Source organism: Haliaeetus albicilla, chromosome 14 (genome assembly GCF_947461875.1).
Source record: "Haliaeetus albicilla chromosome 14, bHalAlb1.1, whole genome shotgun sequence".
In the NCBI taxonomy this organism is placed as follows: domain Eukaryota; kingdom Metazoa; phylum Chordata; class Aves; order Accipitriformes; family Accipitridae; genus Haliaeetus; species Haliaeetus albicilla.
Genome location: NC_091496.1, coordinates 8003963 through 8016933, shown reverse-complemented (window position 1 = coordinate 8016933; position 12971 = coordinate 8003963). Strand labels below are relative to the sequence as shown.

General features: G+C 46.3%; 1 protein-coding gene and 1 long non-coding RNA gene across 6 annotated transcripts in view; one reads left to right on the top strand and one right to left on the bottom strand.

Annotated features, from left to right (window-relative positions):
- Nucleotides 1-12971, top strand: part of FRMD4A (FERM domain containing 4A) — a 383693-nt gene that overhangs the window by 163658 nt on the left and 207064 nt on the right. For 2 of the 5 annotated variants that reach the window (XM_069801646.1, XM_069801648.1), the window contains exon 1: nucleotides 8486-8831. The exons of the other annotated variants lie outside the window; for them this stretch is intronic. In XM_069801646.1, the coding sequence (XP_069657747.1) occupies nucleotides 8739-8831 (93 nt within the window). In that variant the 5' untranslated portion in view covers nucleotides 8486-8738. Of the gene's footprint in view, nucleotides 1-8485; nucleotides 8832-12971 lie in introns of those variants that run through there. 5 annotated transcript variants of the gene reach the window in all.
- On the bottom strand, nucleotides 37-8446 carry LOC138688938 (uncharacterized). The gene is made up of 3 exons (XR_011327717.1): nucleotides 8350-8446; nucleotides 7708-7745; nucleotides 37-6424 (listed from the first exon to the last, which is right to left on the bottom strand). It is a non-coding gene; the product is annotated as an uncharacterized lncRNA (long non-coding RNA).

Genomic DNA, 12971 nt, shown 5'->3' with positions numbered 1-12971 from the left:
TGAATACTCTATCCCTGGCCCACTCCAAATACCACCTGGGAAATGACAGGCACTTTATCTCCAGTGGTTCATGGAGTCTTAGACACCATCGAAACACAACCAAGCCTGCCAAATCCACACTCCACTCCACAGATCCATTTACATTCCTACAGACGTCTATTTCCACAGCTGGTTCCTCAGCCTTCCTCCCACCACACTCCACAGATAAATATATACATATCCACATATGTGTGTGTATATATATATATATAAAAATTTATATATGTATTTTAAAATATGTGTGTGTGTATGTATATAGGAGACTAGCTGATGAAAGTGACATTCATGAGGGCTTCCTGGCATGGAGAGGGACTGCAGTTGCTTTGCCCCGGATGGATGCAGCAATCCGGATTTGCTATGCTCCTGCCTCTTCCATCACCCTGAGAAACAGCTGCTCTTTTCCCTCCCTATATTGCCAAGTCCTGGCAGAGTTACCACCTAAATAGCAAGGACATTAAATTTAATCTCTGTTTCTAGCACCATAAACAGTCAGAGGAAGTCAGAGGAAATATTACTTGGGATGCTGCAAGTATTCTGGCTCATTCTTCTGCCAGCTAGTGATGAACAGGAATTAAGGTCTGAGTCAAAACTCCTGTACCCAGCCAGACCTAAAGCTGGATATTTGAAGGAGAAGGAATCAAACCCTAACACTGAGGAGTCCAAAATGAGGGTCAGGTCCTTTGGCCAGAGGTGCCAAAGGAGGCAGGGCTCCCTGGCAGACCTTGGCAATGGGGATGGCACCATGAGGTGGGCAAGGCCACAACATCCCAGTAAGGATCTGGAGTGGTGGCTACCGATGCTCATGTATTCCAGCTCTTAAAAACAAGCTGCCAAGAGAGGGGCATTTAAGTGACATGGCTCTTTATTAATAATAGAGAAATAGAAACAAAAGGAGCAGTGGTAAGGGCCAGCTCTTCTCATCACTTTACAGATAGGGAAACTGAGACAGAGGGATGTGAAGCCATTTGAGCAGCACCCTCCATCTTCCCACTTAAAAAAGAGTTGAAACCCAACTTCCAGAATCCCAGTTTGGCGATTTATTCCCTCCAGAGTATAGCATTCCACCAAAACTGCAAAATAATCCAGCCATCGATGTCTGGGACACAGATCTCCAATGCCAAGGATGAAGTGGGCCTTTGGATCTAGTCCTTGCATGCTCTGGCATAGATAGGTGTCCTATTTGTCCATTCTTCAGGCAATTACACCATTAACCTTCCTATTTTCTCATGCCATCAACACTGGTAAACAGTAGCCATTCTCGTAGCTGGTACTGAGGACAATCTGGAGACAGGAGGGGTGCCGAAAGATGGCTGTGAGGAACTTGGTTTGACCACCATTTGCACAGGGAGCCCTGCACACAGCAGTCTCCATCCCTGCTGCAATCAAACAAACATTCTTGCAGTTACTATCGACTCCCGGTGTCTGTGTTACATTTTTCTTAATAACCATTGCAATAATAAGACATTATCAACACGTAAAGTGATCCATTAACCTCTATAGCGGCAATAAATTGTGTAGCTTTGCCAGGCTGCCGGGACTTGCTAATCGAAGAGTAAGCAGCAAGTTCGTACTTGAGCAGTCACAAATCATGCATAATGCAAAAGCGTGGGTGCTAACCTCACCCTCTGCAATATAATGGGTATTTCCATGTGTTTATTTATTAGAGAAACCAGTTCTTTGAAGCAGCTCCTAATGAGTTTCTCTCTGGCAACAGCAGCATCCTCCGGTTTATCCTCAGCATCCAGTTTGCAAGACATTTAAAGCCTCATCCTCTACCTCTGGAGTCAGTCTGAGTTTTGCCAGTGTACTGGGTAGGAGCAGTATCAGGCCCTTTGACCTGCACTAAAAGCTAAGGTTGCTCAGCATGATTGTGCAGTTAAAGAGATTGAATTAGGTAGCTGTTTGTCAGGTTTTGTTTAGACACTTCTGAAAATGAGAACGTAACAGTGATCATACCAGGTCTTTCCAATGAATGAGCTAGTCCAGCATCGTGTCTCAGGCAGCAGCTGACATCAGATGCTGACAGACAAATGTTAAGAACAGGGCGAGTACATAGCCACAGTCCCCACAGTTTTCTGCCAACCACGAGTTTTTTGCACCCAGAGGTTCTGTGACCCAGAAGTTGTGTCTTTGAATTTAGCAGCCCACAGTAGATGTTCTTTCATGGATTTGTTGAGTCATTTTTTGAACCCAGCCCAGGGACCTGAGTTCCTAGGCACAGCTGCCATGAAGAGTCCTCAAGCAAAAGAAAAGCCATAGTGTTGTGCTGCAGTCCTCTGCACAGTGCTGTCAACCACAGAAAACTCCTAACCTCACTCCTATGAGAGTCAGGTCACACTGCTGACCCTCAGAAAGCCTTTGTGGAACAGAAGAGCTTTGTGGAGCAATCTAGGTTTGCGCACCCATGCTGAACAACGCACAGAAAGAAGATGGTGAGAAGGAAGAGCTGGGAGTGTGAATGCCAACGGGGATGTTAGCAAAGGCAAGGTAATTAAATACAGCTACCAAGACACAGCAGAGCTTCTGATAGATGGAGAGGTAGACCAAGACTGGCCAGTTATCGAGATTATTTTATAATCAGTGGGGAGACATTGACACTTTTAGGTGTCATTCACCCCCCAGTAAGTAGGCAGCTGAAGCAGCTCTGGTGTCTCAAACCTTGCAAGTGCCCGTTTCTCTTCACTGATGACAAAAGGAGTCCAGATGACAAGCTCACATAAACGTAACCAAAGTTAGGAGAGGTGAATGCCACTCCAGATGTCTCCTACAACTGAGGTAGGGTGCTGTTACAGCTTGGCAGACACAGGCGAGCTGAAGCAATAAAATATAAACTGATAGGAATTAGAGGGAGAGACTCTAAGGCTGAAGATCCAGAGAGTCAGACAAACTTTTTACATTTCTTAATCTGTCCATAAAAATCCACAAAAAACATAACTAAACTGGGTTTGTATTTTGCCAATGTTAGCAGTTCCTCTTTCAGCTTTGTGCAAACACAGTTTTCTCCTCACTCAGAGAAAAGTCATCATTATTCCATGCCTGTGAGACCTCAACTACAAAACAAAATTTGCCTGAGAGGCTGTTTACCAGCTCTGGCAAAGCTTAAAAAAAACCCTCTTAACATCTCTCAGGGGTCTTCTACTTCCCTCCTTTCCTTAGGGACATGTTGGCCTCTCTGCTATCCATGTGGCTTTCTCTTGGGGCAATATAACTCTTTCTCTTTCCCTCACATAGACACATATGCTTTTCCACAATATCTTACGATTAATCAAAGCAGTGTAACAAGGATGAAGTTTTAAAAGAGAGAAAATTACACAGAACAAAGAAGCATTCATCTTCACAGTGTTTGACGTAGTCCATATGTCACATATCCTGTTTAAGGCTTAAATCTAGCTCAGGGCTGAGTACCTTCCATGCTGTGCTGAGCAAACCCTTATTTCTTCAGGAACTGAAGCAACTCAGCAGTGCTAAGCACTACACAGGAATAGCTTACTCACATTTTAAGACTTTATACCGAGACGCACCAAATATTTGCACATTCCTTGCCGTCACCAGGATTTGCAAAGACTTTAGACCAGATCCCTGATAGAAATACTGCACAGTCATACCCCAGCTGAGCGCATGACTGCTATTGCATGCATCACATCCAGCCTCTGCTACGCATCCACGATGTGGGAATGTGGTGTTGTTGCCAAGTATCTCCTCTTTTGTTTACATAAGCCCTGGAAGTCAGAGGTGGCCTCCACGATCCCTCGGTGATGTTTACAGGGGCGTGTCTCCAGGGCAATGGGGTCAGGCAAGTTCCCTCCCTAATTAATTACTGTCTCTCTGAGTTACATGGGAAAAGAGCTGACTTACCGGCACACTAAAACACAAGGGAAATGTCTTCCATCTAGCAGAGGCCCCACTTGCTATCTGCTGCTGTTCTTCTGGCCAGGGTTTTCCAGGAGCCCATCTGCCTGGATGCACAGAGCCTGGGACCGCTTTCCCCAGCAAGGACCATACACGGGATGGAGGGTGGGGAGGAGAACTGGAGGTGGGGTGGATGCTGCTCCTGGAGAGTCTGTAAGAGGGGAAGAGGTTGCTCTGTCTGCTTTCCTGAAGACATTTTCTGGGCTGGCTACATCTGTGCCATGACTTTCACCAGAGGCTGCGCCAAGAACTTGCTGGCTTGGTGGACACACCAGCTGATGGGTCTAAGCACATGCTCAGCAGGTGACATCCTGGGTTTCACACTCTGCTCTGCCAGCCGTTCCCCATGACACCCAAGGCTGAAGTACAAAAAGAAACAGATGAGCAGCCATGTGGATATTTCTGCTGGAATGCCAGTGAATGAGGAAATTTAGGAACATCTAACATTACATTCTGGGTTAGCCTGCCATGTGCATCAGAGATGAACTTCTGTGAGTCCAGAAGTGCTTGGTTCTGGGTTTCTGTTTAGGCTTATGCTAGTTAGACCTATAACTTGTCTATGAACTGCAGATGGTTAAGCAACCGTGGTGTAGCACAATGCAAAGTTGTCATGGGAGCCTAAATTCTCAGCCATCCCTGTCAGTACAACTGATCGATATGCTACACATGCAGTCCAACACCGTGCTGATCACTACATAACCCAGCGCACCAGAGTAAAACAACGCAAGAATCTCTGTTCAAGTGTGGGGCTGACCTTCATATTCCACCTGGATTGCTACACCCAGCAAAGGCACTCATGTGCACCGCTTGTCCAGAGGAGACGGGACGTGATGGTCTGCGTGGCCCCCAGATGTGACACAGCCTTGCCACACAGAGGGGAAGCCCCCAGGCTTTCTGTGGCTGGGGACCGCGATCAGCCTCTCTCACCCTAGCAAGCTGCTGGGTTATTGCAAGCTCTGGTGGAAAAGGCTCGTACAGGAATGGAGCATGATCCAGTGTGTTTTCCCACATCCCTCCCCAGACTAGAGTGATCGTAACGTTTCTCTGTAAAACACCATGTAAGACTGGAAAATTGAGGATTTTTTTTAAGGCAAGCTGGATTTGCAATGACAACCTGCGCTTATCTTTCACTCCCGACGAGGCAGTTTCCTTTACAGTCTGATTTTGAGTGCAATAAAACATAAGCTAAGTCTCTGTAGTTTATGTCACCCCAAAGCATCGCCCTGTTCTCCTTGTCTTCTTATTGCTTTGCTGTGCCCTGACAAATCAGCTAGGGAGGATTTCTTACAGTGGGAAGTAAGAAATTCCACCGAGATTAGTAGGAACTGCTAAAGAGCTCAAATACAGTGGCTTTCCTATCAGGACTCCAGCAAAGAATTTGGCTTTGCTACTGGTTTTTCTGCACTGACTGACTTTTCAAATTTACAAAACAGTGTCTTATTGATAGATCTGATAGATACCACATACTGCATTTCAGTCTGTGCCACTGCTGTCACTGGTTTCCATTCACTGATCTCCACTGGGCATACACTGACTTGAAACTTGACTCCTCCATTGCAAATATAAGACACGCTTTGCAGCCGTATATGATTTCTCTCTCCTTTTCATTAAAGACCAAAAAAAAAATCTAGCTTAAATAGCAATCTATTGGAATGTACTTTCCTCTGATGCATTGTTACCACAAACCACTGTTCCTGGCAGCCTGCAATTAGTACTGAAAAGCTTCCACCGCTTTAAAGAGTTTCATCTTTCAGCAGTTAGTAAATACGGCATGTCTCTTTTGAGGGTCTGTGGTCGCAAGGCCAGGATGTTCCCTTACAATAGTTTGGCTTGTATTTCCTACTGTGCTGTTCAGTCAGAGATTGTCTCTGCAGACAATACAGTTGAATGAAGCCTCAGTGATGAGTCTGGTCATCTTAATCTGCATCTGCAGTCAACTACACAAGAGGGGGGCTCTCCAGAGGGAAATCAGAATTTGATGGGCTGAAGTGTCCTTCGACATGCTTACGTCTGCCACAAACACCTAAACTCCCTCTCTGAGAACAACTAGAAAGACCCTCATGAGAGCATGTTTTACGTTACCTATCCTATAGGCAATCTATCAAACTAATCTTAATGGACTGCCCTATACACTTGCCTACAGAGGTACCTTGAACAACTCTAAAAATAAAAAGCCAACATCTCATCCTTCCAGATAGTTTCCATGGTCCTGATGATTATGGTTTGGCTTCCTGTCTCCAGATTCATACCACCTGGGAAATGAGGAATGAGACAGAAGAAAGTGTCATAGTGGGTCCAGGTCTCCAGTTGTATGTGGTTTCTGTGGAGGATACCCATAGAGACATGCCTGGGATGCAGCTCAGTGAGGAAAGGAAGAGTCAGGCCCACTGGGATATGCAGGGATCATGTTGGAACTGGTTCCAATACTGTGCAAATCGATGGATTTCTTTTACTTTTCACATGCGCAAGAGGTTTCCTGCAAAGAAGAATATTTGTATTATTATTCAGCTGCCTTGAGCAATATATAGATTTGCATTTCATTTCCAAGACCTAAAAACCTAAGCAAAAAAACTTGTGGTTTGTGGAAAAGACTGAACGAACGCTCCCCTTTCCCTAATGGAGAAAATCAGTCTATATGGTGCTTCATGCTAGTACCACTAGACTGTCTGCCTCTGGTCCCAGGGCTCGATATTGCTTATAGACCCAGGCGGAGATGTGTTACAGCTCTTTGTCCCCTCTAGTGGATGAAGTTCTATCTAAAAGGCTGGTCTTTCATGAGTTGGACCTGCAGGAGACCTTGACTGCAGGAACATGAGGGCTTCTGGGGAAGGGGGCTGCTGTGAGCAGGAGCCCCCCACCCAGGGCTTCAAATTGGGTGAACAGGGAGATCTTTGCTACTTGTCTGAAGCACTCACCCCCGAGACCCTGACTCAGACATGACTCAGTTTTTACTCAGGCACAGCTCCCAGTAAGGCAGACTGCAGTCGCCTTCGCCCTCTTTCTCCACCGGTAGATCCCCAGTGGCTCTGCTGGTGCAGGCAAGGGTTCCCCGTGGGCAGCTGGGAAATGTCAGCCACCTCGTGCTTAAAAAAACAGGTAGGCAAACTGTGAGATAGCAGGGGGGCATTAACAACCATAAAAAAAAAACCCTGCAAGAAGCAAAGACCCTAACTCTGCACCTATTCCACATAAAGAACCCATATAAGTCAGTCATGCTTAAGATATTTCCATCTTTTCCTGTCTCTCTCGCTCTCTGGCGAGAGACATATGGAACAAATTATGAACAAAGGCCGATTGTTTTAATAGTTAGAGTTTCCCACATCAAGCTGCTGGTTTATTTCTTTGACTGGTTTTAATGCATGTGCATATGCTGAGCAGATACCGAGTTTCTCTTTTTTATTTTAAACAGTTGCTTTAATGTCATGTCCCTAACACCTTCATCCTGGCTTTTGGACTTCGATCAGAACAAAGTATTTTTAGTTTCGCATTAAAATGAGAACAATGCATGGAGGAAGGGACTGGCTCCATAGCTCAGCAGATTTTGCTCTCCCAGCTAGACTGCTCCAAGGAAAAGAGCGTGGGCCAACATCTTTTCCATTTTACTAAGAAAATTCAGAATACCACTATGGAGTTGGTGGATTGAGAAGCTCCCACTTTGCACACATGAACTCTAAACTGCATCTGGACCAGTACCTGTAACTGAGCATGGAAATGAACGCAACATCCAAACCACATTTTTACAAAATCACAGAATCATACCTGGCTGCCTTGGGACAACTCCTGGTGCTGCAGAAAGTCTGTGGGAAGGGAAAGTATTTTTCTCATTTCCAAAACACTTGTGTACAATTTAAAGAATAAATATAGTTTCAAACTTTTCTTCCAGAGGAAGAAAATATTATTGTCTACTAGCCTCTAAAGTGGTTTTATAAGAGAAAAAAGAAGTAGACGTTGAGACTGACTTTGTGAAGACAACACTTCACAACTACAGACTCCAATATAATAATCTTTATAAGCACGCATAGAAGCCGTAGGTATCACCAAGCAGGCTTTCACTGATACACATGTGTACAGATGTGAGTGGTAATGTCTGTTCTTTGTACTTGCACATGCACTGCACTATCCCATACAGACCATGTAGCCTGAATTGGTGAGTGCCTGTGTTTAGCTGAGCAGCCCAGAGGATCTGTTCGAGCCCTGTGCTCTGGGTATGTGCTCTCCAACATCTAGGAGAGAGGAATATCTGAACGTAGGATTTGACATTAATCTCTGCACCAGATGGTGATACACCAGATATTCGTTTTAAGGTGAACATGTGATCTACTGTACAGCAAACCAGAGGGGTCTGCAGTCACATGGCAAAATGTATAATAAGTCTGATAGAGCTTTGATTAGACAACTGACCTGGTTACCATCTGTAGCAACAAGAAGCGAGCTTGACATTTTTGGAACATTCTCCCCAGAAGCTTAATTCTTCCACCTCTGTGGCATAGCAATCCTGCTGAGCAAACTACACCGAGAAACAGAAGGAAGCTAAAGATACGCTGCTTGAAGCATGTTGTTAAGGTTACAAGGCTTGGGTTTTCCTTTTTTTTTTTTTTTTTTTCCCCTTTTCCCCCCTCCTTCTTTCAAACAAGCCACATCTTGACTCATATGGTCTGATGTGAAAACCCACTCAGCTATTTGATAGTTGGGAAATCTAGATGAGACTGTAAGTTGTTTCAAAGGAAGCCCGTGTGTGCTGTGAACTCTCTCTCACACACACACGCACACACACGAGTTAGCTCTGCACTATGGTAGTACAGACAGCTGTGACTCCGGGTAGGACCCGAAGACTTTTATTCAAAATACCATATGGATCACTGAGGAGACGCAGTGTGGAAAGGGTAAGCCATGATTTCTTTGTCCTGAATGCATGCCCAGAGGATGAGGAGGGTACCCTTTGATAGTAGTTGTCTCCCCCATTAGTAGTCAGAGCTAATAGGGGTTATGTCACTGTGTGTAAAAATTACTATTGGTGTATGCCATGGTGCGTAGAAATTACTATTGGTGGAACCTGTATGGTGATGAATGGGAATTAATACTAGTCAGAGGCTGTGTGATAACACAGGGTAGAAATTGGTTCCAGCAGGAACAATAAGATAACATGCAGCAATTAAAACTAGTTAAAGGCTCTGCGATAATACTCGGAGGTAATCATTTCTGAAAAGGATTGTTGCTAATAATCAATACTCGTTGAGACAGTGTGGTGGCATACGGCAGCACTGACCTGTAGCAGTGGGGAGTAAATAATAAAGTCAAATAATGAATACCAGCAGAAAGCCCAGGGTGATGTGGAAGGGCTCTGTATAAGTGAACATAGATGCAGACGCCCGTTAGTGTCGGTCCCAGCTGAGATGTATAGCGAGCAGTGGTTGCACAGTGCGATACGGGCTATACAGTGCACGACGTGTTGCTCTGGTCGGTGCCAGCCAACGTGACACTGCGGGGCCCCTGGCTAGCCAAAGCGACGCTGTTGCTTTCTTGCTGCTGCAGGCGTAGCAGGGGGGCCCGGGGAAGCTGTAATTATGTCATTAATTTCCTGAAAGCGTGTCGCCTTAGCGGCAGCGCCCAGGGGACTGAGGGGGGTCCCGTCACTTTGAAGGACTGACAGAGAGGCAGTGGCTGGGACACGGGGTCTCAGCTCAGGGAGGGATGCGCGTCTGCGGAGTGCACGGCCCCCGAGGGGACGGGGACACCTTGCACACCCCCTCGGCTTGCCACTGCTGATATCCCCCGAAACGGCGCTCGGCTCAAGGCAATGGGCACGGTCTGCACACCCCCGGCCGCGGGGAGTTTGGGCAAGGTGCCCCAGGAGCGGGCAAAGGGTGCTGCACCCACTGGTCCATGGCTGGTGGCACGTGTAGAAGCTCTGCAAGCCCAGAGCGGCTCAGAGTTGCTCCACACAGGACTGAGGGAAACCTTTGCTCGAGGCATCTGTTTTGCTGAAAAGCAGTTTTGCGGCAGCTGAAGCCACCTGTGAGTTTACTTCGAGTCTGTTGCATGTGTCACTCAAAAAAAAAATCTGGTTTTGGACATTTCAAACCATATTTTTTTTTCCAAGTTTTCTTTCAAACAGAGTGTAATTTCATTTGGATGAATGCCTTCATTTTTTTTAAGGGATATAAAAAAATATCAAAAACTAAATGCAGATCAAAAACTATTTCAGTTAAACACAAAGCCTTTTTTTTGTTGTTTTTCTTCCATCTCCATTTGGCAGAAGGAGAAGCAGAATAAATTTGTGTCAACCTGAAACATATTTTCTTTGCCTTTCCAGTCCGTCAAGCAAACCAAAGATAATCAATTATTCACACAGCTTTGGTCTACTATTGTTTGATTGTTGCTTGTCGCTTTGGAGCGCGTTCAGAAATGTCCCTCCTGGTAAATTTGGGCTTTGCGGTTCAAGATGCCGGTTCTGAGAGGGGCCCAGGGCAGGCAGTCCTGCCCGCAGCCTTAACCTGCCTTGGGGACAGGTTTTATTTGTGTCCCCTGTACAGTGCCCGGCACTGCTGTAACATCGGAGAGGGTTGCCCCTGCTCCGGAGAGGCACTGGTGTTCCTGACCCACATCACAGGAGGTGGGTCGGCGTCTGGTGGCTTTGCAGCTTCTCTTGCAAGCGTGGGGAGGCAGAGAGACCGGTCTCTCCTTCGAAGGCAAATTCCCGCAAGGTGGCAGGTGATTTTTCAGCCAAAGCAAGCTCTTAGCCGCCACGGGGCCACCATCCTCCACTGCTGCTGGCCACGGCAGGTCTGTCCCTATCTGGAAGGGCTCATGCTTTCACACAGACCATACCTGAGACCGATGAGCCCAGAGACAAGTCACGTAGCAGTGCGGAAAATGGGAGACCGCTCTCCTCCGTGCACGCACGCATCCCCTTTGGAAACACGCTATCCGTACTGACCTACCTGAGCAACAGCTGCCCGAGACTTTGCTTTGCTGTGTGCATTAGTCCGTGCGGTGGAGAGGTGTAAAAAACAGCAATGCTCTCACAGGGCATTTCCAGGAGGTAACCCCATGGTGGGGAGCAAGGGAGAGCATGGAAATACCTGCAGAAGAAGGTGTCAGAGAAGCTCGGTATATATATAGGAGGCAAGAACGGATGCATAAGGACGACCAGCGCTGCAGGGGACTTGGCAGTGTGTATACACTTAACAGCTCCACACACAGGCCAAGTGACTGGCCGCTGTCGGGGGGAGTGTGTTGTTTTATTTTCACTCACAGTTTATTTCTCTCCTTCCCACTTCTTGACCTAAGGTTGGTGTGGTTTAGGCTTCTTGTCAGGCAAATGCTGGAGCCTTGCTGTAAAGGTTGCCAGAGGATTTGGTAGGATGGTTTTTGCAACCAGCTCTTTTTTGTCCTAAATCTCTGTCCTTGCCTTATTCTCTCCGCCTCATCACAGAGCTGGCCCATGAGGTTGTGTTCAACCTGACTGAAGCACACATCATGTTCTCTCTCCCTGGAGTCCCCCATCACCTAGAGGTGGCAGGGCAGATACCCTGCACTTGGGGTCCTGAAGCCACACAGAAGCTGTGTTTCTAAGCTTAGAGTCCACAAAATCCCACTGCAGCAGTGAAAGAGCCCGAATATGGTCCCGAGTGAGCAAGTTTCACATGTAAAGCCTGAGATGTGAGAGATGTGTACAATGTGTGGCATGCATCAGACAGAAGAGATGGCTTTGTGAAGGTTTTTACAAGTCCAAATAAAAAAGGGCAGTGCTAAATATTAGTAAGTATGGCCCAGAGACCACCAAACATGTCAGATGAGGCAGAATTAAGTTTCGTGCCATGGGGTACACCAGCAGCCAGTGTCAGGACTGAGACATGAGCTGGGTTCATCTAAGTCAATGCTGATGTCTATGAGTGATGTCCATCCTGGCCAGCACCTCGGGCTACCTTTGGGACCACTGCAGACAGTCAAAATACTCTGCGGGGGTTGCAGAGGTGGTCCCTTGACCACCCATGTTTGGCTGAATTAATAACTCTTTAAACCCCAGCCAGCTCTCCTTTAGCCAGCATATACAGGGACACCTTGGTCAGAAGAGGACCCCCTCAAACCAGGAGACATGAATCCCATCCCTAACACAGTATTTCTCCGCACAGAGTCCTCCCCACCAGATCTTCCTTCTCTGGGTCTCCTTTCCCCACCAGTAAACATGCACGTTAAATATGTAGTCCTTTCTCCCTTTGCATTATTAATGTGAGACGGTTTATGCCTGCGAGCTATCTTTATTATATCCATGTGCTGCGGATGTGTGTGAGAGGAAGATGAATAGAGTCCTGCTAATGTCTAACAAATGCCCAGCACCATTCAGAGATCTCTTTCTGCTGTTGTAAGGCTCTGGTAAAGAGGAACACATACTTGCTCCTTCTCTCAAGACCTCACTGGCTATTTTCCAGCCACGGGAATGTTTCTCACCACAAACACAAGGCATTGTTTTTTTGAGTTAGAAAGCCTAGAAAAAACATGCAGCTTTCCTGTATTAAAAAAGAACAAGTCTGGCCTCTCTTCTGCCTTCAAGGCTCAAAGGATTGTACTACAGATGCTGTGTAAAAAGGAAGGCCATCTCCAGACTAAATGAAGTGCTGTAAGAAACAAATCAAGCTGGGAGAGATATGGCTGGAAAAGCCATTTTAAATTAGGTCTTGCAGTTTGTGCCCCAGCTTTAGGTCCCAGCTCTCAGCTATGGTAAATTAAAGGCCCTGTGCCCAGTTGTGTCAGTGGATGTTTGCAGCTCAACAGGATTTTAGTCCAGATTGCTTTTTTATTTCTTTTGCCTCCAAAGAAGATAAGCTAAGATTAAAAATGCAGCCAGAGCCCCAAGCCAGAACTCCACTGTCCATTACACAAGTGTAAACCTACACGGGCACAGACCTGGGACTGGTATTTACCTATGACACTTCCTCTCTGAATGGATATCCATGAACACTCATTCATATCATGACTTTAAAACACACCAGGCAGAGATAAATCCGTAAATGGATATTTAT